A 22,490-nucleotide genomic window follows, 5' to 3' on the forward strand; every position below is an offset into this window, starting at 1 on the left:
GGTTGATAAACATATGAAAAGTCTAAAATAACAATTGGCGAATAAGACTTATTTTCCATTTGTTTATACCAGATAAACCGACCTAGGGTCGAAAATCTCGTGAATAAAGATAGATAAATAAAGATAGATTGAATTGAAAATTCACATTTGTTTATACACATTGTTATAATTGCTGCTGGATGCAATTTGTTGCAAGCAAATCGGATGAGGTTAAGTGCCCGGAAAATGTGAGGTTGTGCAATTGCACAAATAAAGTTTCAGACATATGGGTCTTCTGAAAAAGCTCGTATCGTATGCTTTGTATACGAGAAAAGCAAAAAACGGTAGTGAGAATAAAACAAATGTTTCCAGTTGTCAAGCTTTCGAGTGCTTTCCGTTTTGAAGCCAGAATCCAGCTTGAACTTCTATCATCCAATCAATAAGTAAGCTTTTTGAAATTGTTGTTTTGAACAATATGATTCTTCATATAGATGAAAATTCAGTTGACCTTTCCCGTCAAAAATTGTATTTCGTTTCATTGTTTCAGTCGATTCTTTGGCTTATTTAAGGTCTGTCGTGACGCCTACTCGCGAAATTCAAACTTCGGCTGGCAGCTTAAAAATGCCAACCGCGATAAAACCAAAACCGAACTATCGCCTTCAAAAATCGCCAAAAGAATGACGCTTAAACTCTTTCGTGGAAGCATCAATCTGAACCCAGCTTCGGCTATTAAAACCGAACGGTCTTTTTCTCGCACAATACATTATACGTATCCGTTCGTTCCTTCACTCCTCCAACTTGATCAAACCCTATTGCGAAAGAGTCTTCATTCTATCCTTCCTTCTTTCCCAAACACGCAGTTATTGCCCAGCCTAACAGCAATGTATTATCCGTTCTCTCTCACCTACGAAATGCCTCTACCAACGAGATTGGTGGTCGGTGCTCATTGCTGTCATCCATTGCTTCGTCGATCATCAACTTATATGATTTCCCTCGCTTGATGATGATGATGACGACCGTAGATGCACTGATATAATTCCGTTCACATTTTTTCGTTCGTTTTTCCTTCTGATAATCTCATATACTACAAAGGTCAACTTTCCCAAAGAAAATATAGCCTCTAACCTCTAACTATTAAATGGAAAACAAAACCCGAAAACGTGTGCACTTGTGAACCGGCCTGAAAAAATCACTCGATGTTCGTTTAAAATCAGGCCAATCTTAAGAAACATCCCTTTTCGATATTTGTTTTAAATTTAAAAAATACTTAGAGGCGTTAAAAATGTACACTAATAAAATTGCAAACTTGGATTTTATTACTCTGAAACAAATAAAATTTATTGGATAAGTCATTCATTATTTTTAAGAGTGCAAACATAAACATCATAACAAAGCCCTTATATTTTATGAGGAAGTTTATACCTGCAATGACCTGGTGACCACTGCAATGTATAAATGTATTCTCTTAATCAATATTGTTGAATTTTTATAGTTGAAATTATATTCTTTCACTAATAATCTTCATGTTTTGGTTTCGATTTCGGTCTGCTGGTCGGATGCTCTGTACAGCAAGTTTTTGACCACTTGAGCATAAATTTACAACGCCCGCGCTGTCTTCTCTCGATAGCGTTTTCTGTCAGTAAAGGTAATTATTACTTATGAATTTGTTAGTTTATTTTGGCTTTAATAGAATATATTATTTCAGCTTCGCTCATTTCTGGCTAAGCACTAAAATCATCTAACGAGAGGATGCAATCCCATCGAAAACGAGTTGCTGGTCAGGAAAATTACAGGAGGCCTCCATTTTCATTGTGTTCATCGACATCATCACCCTTTTCGTCCACCACGAAGGACATCCACTCACTGATACGATAAGTTAGCTCTTCCATGTAAATTATAGAGACGATACTACCTATTGTATCTTCCGCAAAGATCTACGGCTACGTAGAGCGGTAGCAACGTGGCCATGATGTACGCCAGGAGACGAGAATGCTGCCATGTGGCTCTGGTGACTAAATGTTGGATCCGGAGCTCTATGACAACATAATCATAATCGCAGCACTTTATCCCATAAAGCGGAATCATCAAAGATTTTATTTGTTTATTTTTTAATAAAATTATTACTTGAGCATAATATTTGTATTTGTATTATTTTCTTAATTGCATGCCATAATCATTATTAATACATTAAATAAATTACGAATATAAGTTTTATTCCGATTGCACTATAAAAGTTATGAGTCGCGAACATGAATTTCATTAGCCAAAACAAATGCTATTTATTAGTCGGAAGCCTAATAACATTTATTTATTTTCAAACATAAAAGATATTTGTGAGAACAAATTGCAAAAAATTATGTAGTTTGACACATAACATATATGCGGAAAATTTCCTCGGTGTAGGTTAATTGGGAATGTTGACCTTAAATAAGCCAAAAAATCGATTAAGCGAATAAAAATTTTGACGTGAAAGGTCAATTTTGCTGATAAGCAGTTCCGTTTTTGTCATTATCATTCAAATACTTTCAACAAGATTTATGAATTTGATCCGACTTTTAAAAAAATCTGAAGAGAATTCTACTGGGGTTGCTTTTCTTTATATGGAAAGCATTTCGCAGTTATTGGTATGAATGCATGGTTAAAATTGATTATTTTAATTTCTAAACTGATCCAAAAATATTTATCAGATCACTCTTGACAAGTAATCTATCCAAGTGCAAAATCTAATAGATTACGCGTGACAGAGCTAGTGTTACCGAAATCAGCATTCTTGAGCTCATATTGTGCAATACTTTATATCGTAATGATAAAATACCTGATATATAGCTTGCCTTCGTGTAATTTGTTATGGATTGTAGCAAGGATGTTTTCGATCATTTAGTAATATAGGTTCGATAATTTAGTAGTTTGTCAATAACTCATTCCAGAGGTTGAATTACAAACGTGATATGTGGAGGACTTCTAGAGCGAAGGTTTTACAACTCTGCCTAATTGTTTGTTTCTATTGCACTAATAACAGAGTAATAGCGCTAGTTGCAGTAACTTATTATACAGACTCATCGAAATTTTGTTATCATTTTGTATTAGTAACTAGTGCTTTAACTCTGTTATTAGTTGAATTAAAACAACAAACTATTAGGAGAGCTGTGAAAAATATTCGCACTAGAACTCCACTGTAACACGTTTTGATTTTTAACCTCTGGAATAAATAATTATGGTTTGTCAATGATCGAACTAAGACTATTAAATTACCTAAAACATACTTGGATTATAGAAAAGTTTGGATATTTTTTCTTCTGACTTCCAAAAATAGAAAATTTTCTCCAAATCCTTCCAAAACTCAGTTTCTCCTACATAATCCGAGTGCTTTGCCAGCGAAATGAATATCCTATGGAAAATACCACGCGAATAAGGTTTATATAGCCATTTAAATGCAGTGTTCGGAATATGAGTCATTTTCGGGACTTGAGTCAAAACGGTTTATATTTTCAACATCAGATTATATGCCACCGAACCAAAGCACAGCACCCGGTGCGTTACCGCACGTATGCACAAGCAGCCGATGTCTTGATGCAGTGAAATAGTTATTTATTGCATATCAGCGTAACCTCTTGTTCTTCGAACACTCTTCTCCCAAAAACGAAAATATCTCAGTGGTAACGTGATAGGCTCTCAATCGGAGGGTTTTATGTTTCGATCCTCGTGCTAGCTATCTTTTTTTCAAAACTCATATTTTCTAGGAGTGTGGTATGATATTACGCATTGCAAAGAAAAATTTTGAATACTAGAAAATTCAAAGCGCCTCCAATAAAAATTTATGTATTTAATATCTTCCATGCTAATAATCTATGGAACCTAATGCTGTGTATTGTTTATATTTATGTTCATGACATTTCTATAATTGAATCCATCTGATTATTTGGGGTACATATTTGAAAGAATTCAGGTCTGAACTTTAGATGAAGAAGGAAACATAAATGAAACATAAATGCATAAATTGAGAATCAATATGTACTCAACAGTTTTCTTTAATGATTGTTAGCAGAAACAAAATAGCTTTTGATTTACCTTGGTAGTAATCAAACTTGCCCACCGAGTTTCAATAGAGAGTAAACATAAGTGGAAAATTATATTCGATTGCTTCACAATGCACAAAGAAAAGATGCCTTAGTGAATAGAAAAGACATAATTATTCAATAAAAGAAGCTTGCGAGTTTATGGGGCAGCAGACGCTATATCCAATGAATTAGGACCGGGGATTTCCCTCTGCGCGTTATTAACGCGGACCTATCAAAATGTTTCTCTTTTTCCGTAATACTCATGAACCAATTTCCCCAAATCTCATTTGCTCGGATCAACATTCAACCCAGCTGAGCTAAAAATAGAACATTGCCGCACGCAATGCGATGTATATTAGTGATGCTTCCTTCGGCAATATTCATCCGACGGCAAGAGACTGAAGCGAATGCGCATGCGTCCCGCGTCTTCCCGCACACCAGCTGCGCTCCCACATGCTGATTGAACGCCACAAATAATGATGCATGCTTATGCGTAAAAATAGAACAGAAGCACGGCTTGCCGCTGATGCTACGATTGTTAAGCCGACCGATCCACAGTGGCGGAAACCCAGACAAAACCTAAAACAAATCGTTCTTTCTTGAAGCTGATATTATTTTAATTTTGTACATTTAGTCAAGGATAATTCCTCAATTTGTTAATTGTAGTTGGTAAATTTAATTTTTGGTGACCTGGTTCAAGTTGATGCTGTTAAGTATCTCCTAAACATATATGCATGGAAAAATTAAATTTGACTAAATTTTTTATCGGGAAAGATTCGGAAAGAACTGATATCATGCATTGAAATATATATTTTGTCTACTTAACAGTGGTTAGTTTGGCGAATTGCGCCTTGCTGCACCAAAGCGGAAAATTTACTGTTTCAAGGTTAGAATTGAGACGCTACTGTGGCTGCAGATCTTAAGTCATGGGCTTCCGTAAGTCTTTGGATAGCATAGCATATGTCGGATAACTATTTAAATTTCAAAATGAATTCAGCGTTACAAAATTACTGTTGCTAAATTTCAAGCGCAATCGTAGGTTTAGTCGAGCATTTGTATGGGGGACCACCACTGCGCAGGGCACATTGCCATTCCTTCTTTAGGGTGCATTCGTACGGGAGAGCGTTGAACGTGTTGAACAAAGCACGATGCTTTTTGAAATTGCTACATGAGGATTATTTACAGGCTGTTATATAGGGTATTTGTGCTTTTCTTAGCGCTTGATAGCAAAAAAGACATGAGAAAAGTTATGTCTAAAGTTTAGCAGAGAAGAGGATTTTTAATTACTGAACGGATATCCTATCGAAAAAAAGTTTACTGTTAGTAATTTCCATAGGGCACCCGTAACCTGAGGGGTTCTTATTGATATTTCACATTATTATACACATATGTTTATTTAAGTTTGGATGTAATTGTATGTTATTATACCAATACAATTTTGCATTGATTTCCTCGCATCATAGTGAATCTACTTTTATCTCCAATAAATGAACAGCGTATCCAAGCGGTTTCAACAGTTTTATCTATTAGAGCATCATTACTGGGTGCGAGTGTTTTGATCACCCTCGCTGCTCTGTCATTTTAGTTTAGTCACTCTTTTTCGCACCAGTCGCTATTTTCGGTTATCATTTTGGTGGCTGCGTTCCATACCGGTGACGTTTAATAGTTCATCGAATAGCAGCGCTGTTATCGCGCTACCAAATTTGATCACCTGTCAGCTGCGCTACTATTTTAGCAGCGCGTTTAGTAGCGACCGGTAAAGTGTGAAGTAATGATACTCACCACGGCATCTTGTTCTAAGTTAATGTATTGAAACTGTATATTTTAATAACCAACGAGAAAAATTAATATTTTCTTTTCTCATTCCATTAATACTTCCAGTATAGGAAACAATACCCTAGCAGGATGAGTTCTGTTGCCTTATAGAGGCAATGAATATGTGCCCAATTCGATGATTTATATTTGTACGTATCTTCTCACATGTTATGTTGTATCGATGGTACAGTGGTGTAGTAACCGCTTCCCGTTCCAAAGGTCACGAGTTCGAATCCAGAGCTAGGCGTTTTGCTTTTTTTTTGCACGTTAAAACAGTTTTTTGGCCATAACTCCAAAACGCAAAGTTCGATCGATCTAATTTTAAATAGGAACCAATGGGACCATATTCCGCGTCGAATGCAACTTGTTGCGAGCAAATCGGTTAATGCTAAGTGCCCAAAAACGTGTCTCACATTTTTGTACACATACACACACACACACACACACACACACACATACATACACACATACAGACATCACCTCAATTCGTCGAGCTGAGTCGATTGGTATATAACACTATGGGTCTCCGAGCCTTCTATAAAAAGTTTGGTTTTGGAGCAGTTCTATAGCCTTTCCGTATACTTAGTATACGAGAAAGGCAAAAATAGATTGTTTCTCACAGTTTCTAACAAATTTTTGCCATTACAATTGAATTTATTGTAAATCTATTGCCAATATTGACTGGCAATAGAATGTATTGTATAATATGGCACTTTGATTGGTATGATTTAAAAACAATAGAATTTAATGTTCATCAATACAATTTATTGTATTTGTATGGTATTTTATTGCAACTCTGGAGTAGAGTGGGGCAAGAGTACGCACTTAGTTTTCAATCGGTCATGTGGGCCTTATGAAGCAAGCTTCTGCATATCAAATCAGTGTCGATGATTCATATACTCTTCTTTTATGATACCCAGTGGAAAAAATATTGAAATTATTGCGATTTGTTTTAGTAGAACCCTTATTGCAAGACAAGTGAAAAACGCACTCTTACCCCATCGGTGGAGTAAAAGTGCGCATCGGGTGGTGTAAGAGTACGCATTTATCCAATCATGTGCTTTAAGTATATATTAACACAAATAAGAGTGAATAACATTTAATTAATGTTTAAAAAGCATATATTAGGGAATGCTTAAAGATTACGTAACTCTTAAAGGGGGAGGGGGTCCTAAAAATGTGCACTTTCATACGAAAAACCATTAAAAACCATTTTTTTTTATATAAAAAATATATATCAGGTTTCGCGTGGCGTATACAAAGGCATTTTCCTTTCCTTAAAGAAAGTCTACCAATCACGTAACGTAAAATTTGGCTATTTCATCACCCCCCCCCCCCCCCCCCATCTTACACTATTTGTATGAATCCTCTAATAATTATATGGATCGTCACACATCTCGCAACCCCTCCCAGCTAAACGTTGCGTAATTTATGAATGTTTCTTTTGATTAAATGAAATTGTGTTTTCGTACTATGTTTAGGTGTACAACAAGTCCTAATACAATTTCATTATTTCGCTTCAGTGCTTTGTTCGCTAAGTCCTTTCTAACACCGAATTACTTCAACTTATCCTAAAAACTTGTGATAATTTCGAATTCTGTCCCTTTTTCTTAGTTGTGGATCTTTATGTTTTGGAAGAAGTCTTATTTCGGCCGGAGATACGAGTTTGACATCATAACTTGAAGATTCATATGCGTATTCTTGCCCCACCGGTTCCTGCGTACTTTTACCCCACAGTCTCAAAAATTATTCAAGTATTGGTTTGACTTCTTGGAAAACCAACCGGATTAGTGTTCTGTACCATAAAGTTACTCTATACAATAGGTTATCGAAATGGTATAATGTTCACCTGATTGAACGTATATATGGTAATGAAATACTAGTTGCGGAAATCCAATTATTTTAGCAAAATGACCAAAAAGTTATCTAACTCCATATCTCCCTTGTTGTTTATTCAAATCGTTTACAATTACACATGATAATAGTTTATATTTTTCCATTCTAGCTCCATTCTTGAAAATGAGAGTTTTTTACCCATTTTTAACAAAAACAAATTTCTCAAAATGGGTTAAAATTACACATTTTTTGGCATATATTGCCTTTACTCATTTATGAGTAAAACATGGTATATCCTTTCCCTTCGATGGGACTCGAACCCACGACAGTACGCTAGACTGGTGCTTTATCCAACTAAGCTTCGAAGGACCTCCGTCGGCCTTCGCAACCTAGCAGCTACTGAACGAGCTCGAGATTCCCAAATTGGACGCATAGTCAAATCACTCGCAATCCATTTCTCAAGCCAATACTTCTACATGTGTATAGTACACGTCCACATTAGAGGAGCGTGAGTATTTAGAATGTCTGGCGGCTATACACATTCTTCATCAGCAACGGTACTGTTGCACGGTTGCATAAGGATCTTCATTCTAAATTTAAATCAACTCCCAACTCCATTCACCCCATTGAAGGGCTGGGTTTGGGTACCGATTTTTCGTGATACTAATTAATACACACTTGGCCCCGGTACTGCATCGTTTCAAATAAATAAACATATTACTTACCTTTTGATTCCGTAATATGAGCTCAATAGTATTTAAATAGTAAAAACTCAATCTCAATTCGCCATACCGTACAACACAGATGCAATTATAAATCGGAAGCAGTGCCAGTGGTGGCCTGCTTCCTCTGCTCGTCGTTTCGTTGCTGCTGTTTTGTTTTTATCGCGGTTTAAATTTTTGTCATACACTGAGGAAAAGAAAAAGATGGATAAGATAAATGACATGATGTTTCTTTTCTCTTTTTCACCCATGCAGTGTATCGTTTGATGTTTTGAAAGTAAAACAATTTTTAAGTTGAATGACACAACTTTTAATTTATTGTTAGGAACAGACAAAAAATAACTTTCAAATAAAAAATATATTTTCAATGAAGCTAATTTCATTTTTAATTTTAAGAAAATTAAGCACTTTTCAAGAAGAAAGCGCAAAACATTCTATGAAACCATGTTTGTTTTTTGTGTGTATGCGTAACGCGCAACAAACACACTTACCTCATTTCACCGTATTCAGTAAGTTTTACCGAAATCTCAACAACAGAACTGTTCGGTAATTTATTTTACAGATTTTTGTATTTTTTCCATTTGCTCAATTGTCAAAATCACCGAAAATCAGTTAAATAATTTACCAAACAGTTCTGCTGTTGAATTTCAGTAAATACCGAATTCGACGATTATTACAAAGTGTGAATGCTGTTTTTTGGGAAAAATCTAAATTTTGGTACAACTTGAAGCACGATACAATAATTTAAAATATATATATATATATATACTTCATGCTACTTTAAAGATAATAAACTATTTTTCAAAAAAAAATAATAATTTCCTCTATTGTTACGCGTAACAAAACTTCGAGAGACCCCACCCCCCACATTTTGCGTAACAAATCGTAACAAAAAATAAATACCCCCCGCCCCCTTGCTTTACGTAATATTTGAACAGACCCTTTACGGGTGTGTCCGTGTGAACAAGATTTTTTTATGTACAGGTTATCCGACTTCGTCAAGATAGGAATAACTATAGATAGTGGAATATATAGATAAGCGAAGATAAATCCACTGTCTCCAAACGAACTGTCAAACGTGTCTCCAAACGAGCATGACGTCACGATTTCAATGGAAACGTTAAGGGCTGTGACGTCATATGCGCGTGTGCACGGGCAAAAAAATCGACTCAGCCATGCTTTCGCTCATCTATAGATTCTACTATCTATAGGAATAACCAGCGCGGGGGGAAACATACATTTTCAGTGCAAAACGTAAACAAACGAGCATAAATTCCATACAAAAATCCAAGATGGCTGAGTTGGGGATATTGACAAGTCGGATAACCTGTACATAAAAAAATCTTGCGTGTGAACACCCGATTTGAGTGAAAAGTACTTATTTATAAGTTTTAATATTATAATATTTGGTACTTTTTTCTAACAGTGTAGGTTTTGACGTCACAAACAAGTTCCACATCTCGAGTCAACGAAGTCAACTGGCAACATAAACATGATTTCCACAAGTAAACATCAGCGAATCTCCTTTTGATGAGGACAGCCGCAGCTAAAGTACATCAGAATCGTAAAATTGATTTAAATACACGGAAGCATGAAGATACCCATTAAATGTGGAAGATTCACCCATTTTTTGGAATTGTTCCAAGATGTCAAAAAACGAGTATATTTTCAGAAACAAAAAAAGGGTATTTTTCTCCCATTGACGAGATCGATTGCTAGAAATAAAAATGGGTAAATTTTGCGCAAGAATTTCCTGGAAGGCAAAGTCACCATTTTTTTCATTTCGTTTCTACAAGTTGTTAATTTTAAAAATAAGACTTCGGCCTCTTTTATAAATTTTAAAGTTTGTTTGAAGCACGGAAATTGTGTTTTATATTCACACAAGACATTCGGTAAGTCAAATAAAGCATTATTTTTCAATTCCGATTAGTTGTGATCGCAGATTATGCTTTTCAGATTCCACAACAGTGCTTCCCGCTGCTGCTGTTCCATTATCACAAGATCCATTGGAAAAGAAAGGAAAATCGGTGTGATATCAGGCACATTATGCCTGTCTTAAACACGGACAAAGCCGGTAGCATGCAAGCTTCAGCTGTTTGGATTGAATTTCCCATGAGGACGTTCGATTCGAGGAGATCCAAAACTTCCCGACATATCAATACCAAGCTGTGCAAAGCAATTTTATCTCAGGTGCTCCGAAAGTGAAGGTTTTGTAATTACCTACTATGCTACTGTTTAAATTGGTATGGAAATAAACAGAATAGTTCTTTGTGGTTCTTTATTGGATAATGTTAATTCTGGTTTGTTTTAAAATATTTTCGATATCCCTCTAACGCCCTAACCTCAATTTTTTGTTTATATAAATGTGGGTTTTTACCCATTTTCTAAATAAATATCAAGAGTTTAAAATACCCATTTAATGAAGTTTATCAAGAGTACCCATTAATGGGTAAACGCGATATATTCATTAAATGAGTTATGCTGCTTTTCTTCAAAATGGGTACCAAAATACCCATTAATGGGTACTCTCAGGCTTCCGTGTAGATCTTCGGTACAAATAGTTCTGAAATCAACATTATACCTACGCTTGGTAGATTTAGACTGCGAGACCCAGCGACGAATAAAAGTCATACAAATGTCTTTCGCGCCACAAGGTAAGAAAATGTAATTTAAAAAAGTATGAAAATTAGAACATGACGTTGTCCCCTATGGATTACCATTGTAATAGTTTATAGTTCCATAGACATAGTCTCACCATATTAGCCTGATCCTGTCATGGGCACACATTATGCTAGGCTTTCTACTAGGACGAAGATGGGATATGCTCTCGCATACAAGTATAAGTCCAAGTCCTTCAAGGGCTTAGCGGATCTTCAATGTTTACAAGGCAAGGTCATAATTTCTCCTGTTATCGTTTTGCCATGTCTGATATACAATTCCTTAGACACATCGAGGACAGAGACGGCATCCGCCGTAATCTATTGAATAATCTCAAATGCCATCCCTCAAGACTTTCAGAGGCTTTGTTCCTACCTTGGTAAGCAGATGGAAAAGCTCGGAGCGCCCATAGAACATCTGGTCAAGAAGAATGCCTGTTGAAATTGTTCAAAGGAGTGCAACACTGATTTCGACTGATTCAATTGCTTTGTTGCTGACCCACGATGACTACATTGTTCAACACACAACTTTTTTATCGATAAAAGACGGACATAATATGTTTACATAGATAGTAGCATGATAAATCAACTAGGTTGTCTTAAATTCTGAATACTTTTTCTTGCTAACATATTCGTATTCTTAATTTTCAAATTACGAATTACAGCCGAGTATCGTCCACCGGCGGACACGGTACTATCCGACGAGATCAAAGAGGAACCATCGGACAGGGAAACGGATCCATTTGAGTTGTGTCAAACGGAAGAAGTCAAAATGGATCTAATGGAATCGATAGGGGAAGTACCACCAGATCCTATAGGCCATCAGTCAATTAATTCGGTTGATGTCGACGGTGGTCATCATCCGATAAACCAAACGGTATATGAGAATAATCCCAAGAGTACCCGATGCCGATTTTGCTTTAATCTGTTCCACGAAGTAGGTGGTCGAGCTCCCATCAGCCTCAAAAGAGTGATTTTTGTCTTGGGGCTTCCTAAGGGGAAGCTCCTCGAGCTTAATCCGGAGTGTTGCATGTGTTGTAAAGAGATGTTCGATCAATCCTTTGAGTTCAAAAGGTTGTGTCTGGCCGCATTGGCCCGATCAATGGATTGTGCGGATTGGACTACGAAGGAAGATGAGCATGATACTGTAGAAACTCAGTCGAGCAGCTCCGAGAATAGCACACTGGAGGAAGGTGAGGAAGAACCAATTGTAAGTGAGGAAGCAATCATATCCACGGCATCAGTTGCAACACTCTCAACACCACCTACGGAAGGGTCACAACTGGATAACAATACATCAAGAATAGATTGCCAGATGTGCAATGAAACATTCTTTGAATGGTAATAATAGATAACCAAGTATTAACATTGTAGAATGGTTTACTATTTACATTATTTTAAGGTCGGACCTGGAGAAGCACTGGCTTACTCATTTTTCAACTTCTACGGAAAATATCCACGTGACAAATCCAATAACATCAGTGCCGAACGACCAACAGGTGAAGAGTAAAAAGGCGGTTCAGCTTTACTGCTATCGTTGTACGAAATGGTATCCAACGAAATTGATTTACGATGAACACAAAGAAAAATGCGTCGCCCTTTTCGAAGGGAAACAGACACTGAATACGGAGTACTATTGCTTCCGCTGCAATAAATGGTTTTCTTCGAAAGACGTTTTTACGATTCACAAAATATCATGCAAAAATGCTAGCGAAGGAGGGGCATTGCAAAAACCTGAATTATCGGAAGCTAATGCATTACCCGTATGTAATGAGTCACCGATAGGTCAACCATGGAACGGTGGATTCTTCTGTACACGTTGCCGTACGTGGTATCAATCGAAACTTATCTTCACGGATCACGTTCCGTTGTGTAATAGGGCTACTGGAAAGGAATTGAAAAATCTCCTTTCGAATCTTCAACCAGCTTCAACGGCTCAACCAGAACCGAACGGTATTCTTCGGCCAAAGCGCATCAGGATTTCTGCGAGGGTCGAACAACCAGTGGTAGTGACGCCGGTAGTTGAAGAACATCCATGTAACCGGTGTAAACAAATATTTGCAACCAAAAAGCTGTACAGCCACCATTGGAAATCGTGTTTGCAGGAGAAGCTATATTCGTGCCAGCAATGTCCTCTCAAATTCAACACTGAAGCCAGATTAATCGTTCATACAGAACGCCACACTGGTAAGCAAAAAATCATGCATTCGCACTTCAAATGTTATAAATTAACATATTTCAGGCGAACGAAACTATCCCTGTCGCGAAGGCTGCGGCAAGATGCTAACCTATACAACCCGGTACAATCACGAAAGGCGTTGCGGAAAAGAAATACGGGTGTTATGCAGTATTTGTGGGGCTGTTTTTCGTTCGGACAATGCTTTGCACGTTCATATGGCAACCCATGGAAATCCATTGTTTTCCTGCAAACTATGCGATAAGTCGTTCCATACGAAGTAATGCTGCCCCCAATATGGTCGCCGGAAATTTCAATTTTTTTTTTCTTTTATAACCTCAGGTCCAGGTTGAAGAAACACGGCGGTGTCCACACGGATGCACGGAACTTTGAGTGCAAGGTATGCGGCAAGCGTTTCAAATCGCACGAAGCAAATCGAGTTCATCAGAGGATTCACACGCAAGAGAAGCCGTACGTTTGTAGTATCTGCGGAACGGCATTCACGTACAATTGCTTGCTCAAGACGCATATGGAAAAAGGTCACGAGTCAACGAATGTTCAACAGCCCAGCGAAAAGTCACAGTCGCTGGTGCATTCGGATGGAGAGCCGAAGGATTGATTTTGACTTTCAGCAAAAAATATCTGATGAGGTGATGAGTCGTTCAAATAGAGATAGCTGAAGTATCTGATTTCATATTGTGGTAAATTTGACCAAATGTGTTGAAGAATTATTTTTTGGAAGGTGCATAACTAGTTATGTGTGGAGCATGAGCATAGTTACCTACCTGGATAACTGGTTGGCTACAGCACACCTATGCACCTAACACCTAAGACACTTTGGCACTAAGTGACCAGGCCACTGAAGTATGTCGTATTTTATACGATTCACAATATTTTCTTCATTGTATCATGATTCATGCGTCTGCGCCACACACCATTTTATAGTTTTCCTCCGAGTATTGTACGCAGCACTTTTCGCTCGAAAAGCCCGAAAGCTCTCCGGTCCGCCTCTTTTAATGTCCATGCTTCATGTCCATAAAGAGCCACTGGTAGAATCAGAGTTTTGTATAGAGCAAATTTCGTTTCGTAGGTATTCGCCGACGAAGGACTCCTCAAGCGCCTCAGTACGCAGAGTTCAGAAGGGTGATCCCTCTGTAATTGGCACACTCTAGTCTGTGCCCTTTGCCCCTTTCTTATAGATTGGCCATATGAAGCCATCCAACCAGCCGGCAGGCATTTCTTCATACCCCCATATTTTCCTGATAATGTGGTGGATTGATTGAAGCAGCTGCTCACTTCCGTGTTTGAGAAGCTCGACCGCATCCTTCCCAGCTTTACTGTTTTTCAGCTCGTTTAGAACCTTCTTCACCTCGTCCAGCGTTGGTGGTTCCACAGCTTGACCGTCGTTGACTATGTCCATCCTGCTCCTTAATACACCTTCATTTCCACCGTACAACAAATATTCGAAGTGCTCCTTCCACCTGGCTGCCACCATAGTCTTGTCTGTCAGCAAATTCCCCTCTCGGTCATTGCACATGGCGGGCACTAGCACAGTCTTATGCCGCGCGCCATTGACAGTTGCGTAAAACCTCCGCATATCGTTTCTATACATGTTCTCCTGCGCTTCAGCTATCACACTCTCTTCGTGCGGTGGATTTGTTACGAATACGAGCCACTAGTATTCGACTCCTTGCAACATTTTTCTCGTCCGTCACTCGCTGGCACTCCTCATCAAACCAACCATTTCGTTGGCGTCGCTGTGCAGTGCCTAATACTTCCTGCGCTGTTGTAGTCACAGCTTCGTGGATATTTTCCCACATTCTGTTGACGTCGCCAGATCCGGTGGCATCTGCTATCCGCTCGTCCAGCTTCTGGTGGTACTGTTCAGCAACTCCTTCGACTGACAAGTTTTGGATATTGAAACGCATCGTTCCGTTGTTTCGTGAAGTCGTGACGCTGGGCGATTTTTTGCAGTGATCCGAGCCGAGTCAATGTATGGACCTCTGGGGGGCCTTACATCTATAACATCCGAGAAATGTCGTCCGTCGATCAGCACGTGGTCTACCTGTGAGCAACCCAAGTAAACAAAAGTTCCGTTTAAAGTACGTTTTTCGCTTAATCAGCTTCTCTGAGCTGATTAAGCGATGATTGTATGGTTAAAGGAACTTTTGGTTACTTGGGGAGTGCCTCCACTCGGATATTGCCAGGTGTGTTTGCGGATATTCTAACGTGCGAAGTAGGTACTACTGATTGCCATCCCTCTAGCAGCAGTAAAGGTTACAAGTCGCAGACCATTATCGTTGGTAGCGGAATGAAGGCTTTCGTACCAATGACAGGGCAAAAGAAACTTTCTCTTCAAATCTACGCATTTGAAATAGAAGATTTTCATCAAATTTATTTCCGAGGCAGCTATGATAGAATCGCTTCGAAGAAATGCGGAACCAAGGAAGTTTTAATACGCTAATGGTAAAACTGTGGATGTGTGCATGATGGAAGCGGGCCGCAATTCTCGTTACGTTCGAGTATGACCGGAGATGACAGACAACGAACTGACAGTGGTTCTCAATCAGTTCGAAAAATTTCAACGTACAATTCGTGAAAAGCTTCCTCCTAACCCGGGTTTGGACCATGTGTACACTGGTGTTAGGGGTGTGTATATGGAAATTGAGAAGGAAATTCCTCCGTCAATTGAAGTCAACTTCCGAAAAGTAAAAGTTTTTCATGACGGTTTGAGGAACACGTGCTTTCTATGTCAAGCTACAGGACATCGTCAAAACACTTGCCCTTCGAGGAAAAATCGGAACCCACAACACGGATTCATCATTCCACCAGAGAAAACGTCGGAAATTGTAAAAGAAGCGAAAGTAACGGAAGTAACGGAAGACGGAATCTTTGAACTAGAGGAAGTAACTATTGGAGACCATCAAGAAGAAGAAGAAAGTCAGATGCAGGAAGTGAAGGAGAAGCAGAGACCGGATATTGACGACGAGTACATTGAAAGGACGTTCGGGATTGCAAACTGTTCGCAGTTGGTCAACGACTTCAAGGTAGTAATGAAGGAAAAAAACACGGAAGCTAGAGGCAAGCCAACGTCGGGCACAATTTGCTTCATCTGGATCCACCGAGCGAGCCCCTCCGAGAAAGAGCTCTCAAAAGACCTAAAAATGATTGACAGGATGTTTTTTTCCTGAATGTTAAATTAATCACTTTGTATTATTTAAATTGTATTTGGCGCCGTAAAGTTTTTAGAAAACGCCTGAGCCTTAATAAATAAACGAATAGTAAAAAAAATCTTCGCTACCTACATCGCATTGAAGCACAGTTTTGTTTAGAGTCCCTCGCTGCAACTCGGACGATGATCAGCCGCCTCTAACATGAAGAACAGACGTTGTTGTGTGATTTGCTCCGACCATAGCATACGACCATAGTTCCCAGTGGGGTTGATTTCCCGATCTTCCCTAAGGTGGCTCGTATACCTGCCAGCGCCGCGAGGAGGTAGGGATATAAGAGGCTAAGGACCGCGAAATGGGGTCTATTTTATTCCTTCAGGTACGCGAAGTACCAATGGTACGCTTTACCCAGAATTTGCCGTGCCTCGAGAATAGTTACGATTTCATAAACATAGCAACCACCTGCCTTGAGTGCTCTACACTTAAATATAAATATGAATCTCTAAAAAAAGATGGTACACATAGACTCGATCCTGAGCCAACCGCTTCTAGTCGCCCTGAACGTTCAGCGCCCTCAAGCCCTCGGCAAATTTCAGGCCGGCGTGCAACTGACTCCTGATAATTGATGGTGAATCTTCTCTCGGTGAGTAAAATCGCGCAGATGGGCTAATCCGTTTGATAACGATGACTGCGAAGTCCACAATTCAATGAGCGGGATGATGACATTTTGAATTAGAATGGATTTTGATTAGATTGGATTTGGGTTGTTTTAGATTAGCATCAGATTTGATTTGGATTAAATTCGATTTGCAATAGATTAGATTTCAATTCGATTCGATTTGAATTTGAATGAATTCGGATACTTTCGATTTGGATTATTTTGGATTGAAAAAAAAATGAATTAGGTGGGGCGTGCATTATTTTCGCTCTTGATCAGATTGAACTTGCGTTAAATTGGATTTGGATTAGATATCGTATTTGGATTAGATGGGATTTGGCTTAGGTTGGTTTTTGTTGGGAAGCATTAGGTTTGATTTGGTTTAAAATCGCTTTGCGTTAGTTTGGATTTCAATTCGATTCGATTTGAACAGTGGCGTTTCCCTAACCTCAATCTACCTGTGCACTAGACTTAAATTTAAGGAATTTTCGTGCGAAAATGTATAGAATAACTAGATTTCGATTAGTTTAAACGACTCTGATAATTTTATTTTCCATTTGGGCTGTAGAAATATCCAAATTTTCATTGTTTGTATCGTGCACAGGTAACAAGTGAGGTTATGCGACGCCACTGGATTTGAATTAGAATGGATTTGGATTATTTTGGAATTGGAAAGAAATGGATTAGGTAGGATTTGCATTTTTTTCGATTTTGATCAGATTGGACTTGGATTTGGATAAGATCGGATTCGGATTACATTGGATTTGAATTAGATGGATTTTGGATTTGATTAGAATTAGATCAAATTGGGTTTGAAATAGATTGGATTTGGATTAGATTTGATTTATATTAGATTATTTGGATTGAAATGGATTTGAGTTGTTTTGGATTAGCATCAGGTTTGATCGGATTAAAATTGATTTACATTAGATTGAATTCCAATTCGATTCGATTTGAATTTCAATAGATTTGGATAGATTGTATTTGGATTATTTTGGATTAGGAAAAATTGAATTAGGTAGGACGTGCATTTTTCTATTTTGATCAGATTTGACTTTGATTAAATTGGATTTGTATTAGACTGTATTTGAAATAGATTGGATTTGGATTACATTGTATTTGGATTAAATTGGATTTGAATTAAATCGGTTTTGGATTCGATTGGATTTGAAATAGATTGAATATTGATTCAATTGGGTTTGGATTATATAATATTTGGATTTGGATAAGATTTGATTTGAATAAGATTGAATTTTGGTTACATTGAGTTTGAAATAGATATCGGATTTAGATTAGATTGGATTCGATTTGAATTGTTTAGGATTATCATCAGGTGTGAATTGGATTAAAATCGATTTGCATTAGATTGAATAAGAAAATTATTTTTGAGCGAGTCGAGTCAAGTACGAGACACTGAAGACGGCCTTACTGTTGAGATCGAAATACGTATCTGTCAAGATACAATTAAGTGTTGAAATTCAATGGGATTGTATTAACTCGTCTTATGACAAGTTAGATTGAATTTCAATTCGATTGGATTTGAATTTGAATGGATTTGGATAGATTGGAATATTTTGGATTGGAAGAAATTCGATTAGGTACGATGGATGTTCATTTTTATTATTTTGATTTGGATGAAGTTGGATTTTTATTAGATTGGATTCGGAAAAGATTAGATTTGAAATAGACTGGACTTGGATAAGATTGGATTTGGATTACACTGGTTTTGAATTAGATTGAATTTGAATAAGATTAGATTTGGATTAGATTGGATTTACATTCAATTGGATTTGAAATTGATTCGAATTTGATTCAAATAGTATTTGGATTACATTGGATTTCAAATAGATTGGATTTGGATTAGATTAGGGAGAATCAAATTCGACCTATGGCGTGAACTTAATCCGAAGTAGGATATCTTGGTAGCCATTAATTAGATCCAGTATCTGTCATATTTGCTAACATCAATACAAGTTTTGAAAAACTAGTGCAAGTTCTCGATAGTAAATTTGTATTTCGTATATTTCTGAACATGAAACTAATTTTAATAGACGAATCCAAGTAAAAATAAGAAGACACACGACGGTGTTAACTTTGACAGATCCTACAGCACAGCATAGGAAGATCATTTTAAAATGCTTATTATAAATTCTAGACAAATTGTAATTAAAATCTGATTGAAGTATGATACGGAAAAAGTTCCGAACTATATGATAGGTACATTTTTGGAAAATATTAAAAAAATTGAGATAAGCTTCCGAACATGTAATTCAGAACTTTTTCCGTATCGTATTGGATATTGAATTCGACAGCACATGCTATTTTAAAATTTGGGGAGACTTGATCCCCTTTCTATTTTTTTCTAACTTTTCCTGCCAACCCTTCATCAAATCTGTCAAATCTACAAAAAATTAGAAGCCTAAGAACAGATTTATATTTTTTTTATTTTTTTCGCCAAATTTTTGTATGGGGGATCAAGTGTCCCCATATTGAGGCAATAACTTCAAATCCTAATATCTCAAAACTTTGATGGAATGTTGTCATTTTCATCAGTACAGATCAATAAGCATATTTATGGCTTGTTGCTGTGAAAAAATGAAAGACTTTGGTCATTGTTATGAAAAGTTGTTCAAATTTTGCGTGGCCAATTAAAAAATCTTTAGGAAGTTCAAAACATACAAACCGCCCTGCAGAATAAACAAGGTTGTCTATCCAAAGAATAACTCACCACATAAAGGTCATTTGTCTAGAGAATCTATACTAAAAAATACGCTAGAACAAAACTACTTTAGTTCTCGATAAAACAGGGGGTGATCAAGTCTCCCCGGGGATCAAGTCTACCCACCTTCCCCTACTGATCCATGATCCCAACATTGGACGATCTGAATGACCACTTCAGCAAGGGGTTATACAGAACATAAAAGTCAGAAAGCTTGCATTGTATTATCGGCACGAGCGACCTCCAGGGATGATTGAATTTTGGTCGTATTTAGGTGGTATGTGATCAACAGCTGTAAGCACTGGACAAATGAAAGACCCAGATCGTTTCGCAACAACCAATATGCCACTAATCTATGGGAGAACGAAGCTCCCTTGGTTTGATCTGGAAGTGGACTCTTCGTGGTGGGGAATGTTGTAGTTTCTGTGCATCACAGATCAGATGACGAGCCATGCCCAATAAGGTCTAAAGGTATGTTTAAAATCCACCCATGTGACACCACCTTTGACTATAGTGAAGTTAAATATTGTCCCCGTATTACTGTTTTAAATTAACTTGCATTAGAGTGAAATCAGCAGTGATTCAAATTGTTTGGGGCTGTCATTTTGAATATGAATCTCAAACATTCATTTTCCCAGCAGCTGTTCTAGATTCATTTCCAGTCAACTGTAGAAAACCTAAAACTGGTATAACGCTCAGTTCTATTTTCTGCAGATTTTAACCACGAATGAATCACAAGATTCAAATATTTTTCAATTATTGTCTTGGTGTACGAATGCATCATTTTATCTACGGATAAAACCACTTTGCAATTAAGGCGCCTTTCTTGCAGCAATATAATTATTTCATTTATTTGAAAATTTTAAAAACATGAAAGGAACACTGCTGGGGAAACCAGCGAGTTTGTTTTACTTTGCTCCACCACTCTAACTTCCGCACGACGATGGAGAAATCGGTTTTATGGCCTTTTAGAATCATTTTGGAGCGTGTGGAGGCACGCTTCCTCAATTGGTTTCGTAACATACTTTTTCTTTCTCTTCCTGCTTGGATGATACTTTTCTTTTGCGCACACACTCACCTAGCTGGATCGGCATCGCAGGCCATGTTTCCAACTTATTTCTATTTTATACTCCGGTGTAGTTTACAATCATTTGTTTTCTTCTTTATCGACTTATGTTTTTGTTTGGAACTATTTCTTCGTCCTCCACTGGGACATTTCCGTCTCAGCATTAACAAAATAATTAGATAAAAATTCGCAACATGAATGATTTTAACCAGTTAGTGTCCGTATTTACCTATCATGATTTGAATGGCAAAATTTCATGGATGCTTTTTCAATTATTCTACGCAATAAAATCGACATCTTCCCCAACGTAATCTGCTCACACCCCAGTTGACCTAATATAAATAATCTACAACGAAAGCTTTCTAGACCGCGCGATGAGCTTTCGTTGACTGCCATCTATCGAGCTTTCCTTCAAACTATACGAATCTGAAAATGTAAACAACTTTATTGCTCCCACACCAACTCCAACTAGAAAATCATTTTCTTTAACTCTTTCCTGCATCGTTTGCTGTAGTCCTGACAAGGACTGATTTTGGAACGTTGTTAGACGCTTCCGGAATGCCAAAAGCGTCGTAGTTTATGCTTGAAAAAGTGCAATAGCTGCCACATGATTGCTGCTGCTGTTGCCGTTCAGTCCTCTCGGAATATGTTGACCCCCACTTGATCGGAAATGCCTGAATCGAACAACGGTTTATTTTTTTCTTCCGAGGCGTCCCTTTTTCTTCGGCGTTACTTTTGATGGAGTTTTCTTGGCGGCGATGGCGCCCTTTTTGGGAGTTGTACTGGTTGTTGTCGTTTCCTTCTTCTTTGCTGGCTTCGGACGCGGCTTTGACTTTGGTGGATTGGGCAGTTCCTGGTAGTCTTCCGGCGCGCGTCGCTTCTTGATCACCGATGGTTTGGTGTGTTTCACTTTGAAGCGTCCACTGCAACCGGCACCGCGCGTCCGAATGATATCGCCATCGTCTACGCACTTGGTGATAATTTTGCGAATGTGGGCCGCCTGTTTGACTGTGTCGACTTTGTAGTTGTCCTCCAGGTAGCGCTTGATGGCAATCAGCGTAACGCCCTTGCGTTCTTCCAGTACGTCCAATGCTTCGATGACCATATCGTGGATGGACGGATTGTCCATGTTCCGAGGGTAGGTCTTTTTTGGCTTTTCCTTCCCGTCGGACGATTCATCGGTTTTTTCCTTGGTTTTGCGGGCTTTTTTCGGTTTCTTTTCCTTGCTGGGGGATTCCTTCGCGGCCTCCTCCTGCTCTCCGTCGGTGGCTTCGCTTTGTTTTTCCTCTTCGGCGGCCATGTTTGCTGTTTATTAGTTGTTGGTCTAACTCACTCAGACAAACGCAGGCTTACTAATGATTGATACGATGCTATCAGTGTAATGTCTATCATCGAACTGGCGAAAGATGCTAAGGGGTGCGATACCAAAATCTGATGTCTGTGTTAGGGAAATTGATTTGTTTCAATGCAATCAAAAGCATGGAATTTTTGGATAAATTTTTGTAAAAAAGTGAATTTGTATTGTTGAAAAACTTAATATTACACAAACTATGTTTGCTTGTGATTAATTCAAATAATTATATGAAAATATTTGGATCTGGACCCATTCTAATAAGATTTAACCAAAGCTATGT

General features: G+C 38.0%; 3 protein-coding genes across 3 annotated transcripts in view; 1 reads left to right on the plus strand and 2 right to left on the minus strand.

The window, feature by feature from the left end:
* LOC134222825 (uncharacterized) overlaps window positions 1–22,490 on the minus strand; it is an 88,358-nt gene that overhangs the window by 37,137 nt on the left and 28,731 nt on the right. The window contains exons 10-11 of the mRNA XM_062701974.1: window positions 22,210–22,265; window positions 21,590–22,161 (exon numbers count right to left, since the gene is read on the minus strand). Coding sequence (XP_062557958.1) covers window positions 21,590–22,161; window positions 22,210–22,265 — 628 coding nt within the window. The remainder of the gene's footprint in view (window positions 1–21,589; window positions 22,162–22,209; window positions 22,266–22,490) is intronic.
* Window positions 9,847–13,932, plus strand: LOC134226120 (zinc finger protein 490-like). The gene is made up of 6 exons (XM_062706690.1): window positions 9,847–9,990; window positions 10,952–11,064; window positions 11,733–12,408; window positions 12,470–13,254; window positions 13,310–13,523; window positions 13,586–13,932. The coding sequence occupies exons 1-6, from the start codon at window positions 9,941–9,943 to the stop codon at window positions 13,860–13,862; spliced, it is 2,115 nt and encodes a 704-aa protein (XP_062562674.1). The 5' UTR covers window positions 9,847–9,940; the 3' UTR covers window positions 13,863–13,932.
* Window positions 21,376–22,262, minus strand: LOC134226122 (histone H1-like). The gene has a single exon (XM_062706695.1). It carries the CDS (start codon window positions 22,154–22,156, stop codon window positions 21,548–21,550), a length of 609 nt encoding a protein of 202 aa, XP_062562679.1. The 5' UTR covers window positions 22,157–22,262; the 3' UTR covers window positions 21,376–21,547.

The sequence above is a fragment of the Armigeres subalbatus genome, chromosome 3 (genome assembly GCF_024139115.2).
Source record: "Armigeres subalbatus isolate Guangzhou_Male chromosome 3, GZ_Asu_2, whole genome shotgun sequence".
NCBI classification, from domain to species: domain Eukaryota; kingdom Metazoa; phylum Arthropoda; class Insecta; order Diptera; family Culicidae; genus Armigeres; species Armigeres subalbatus.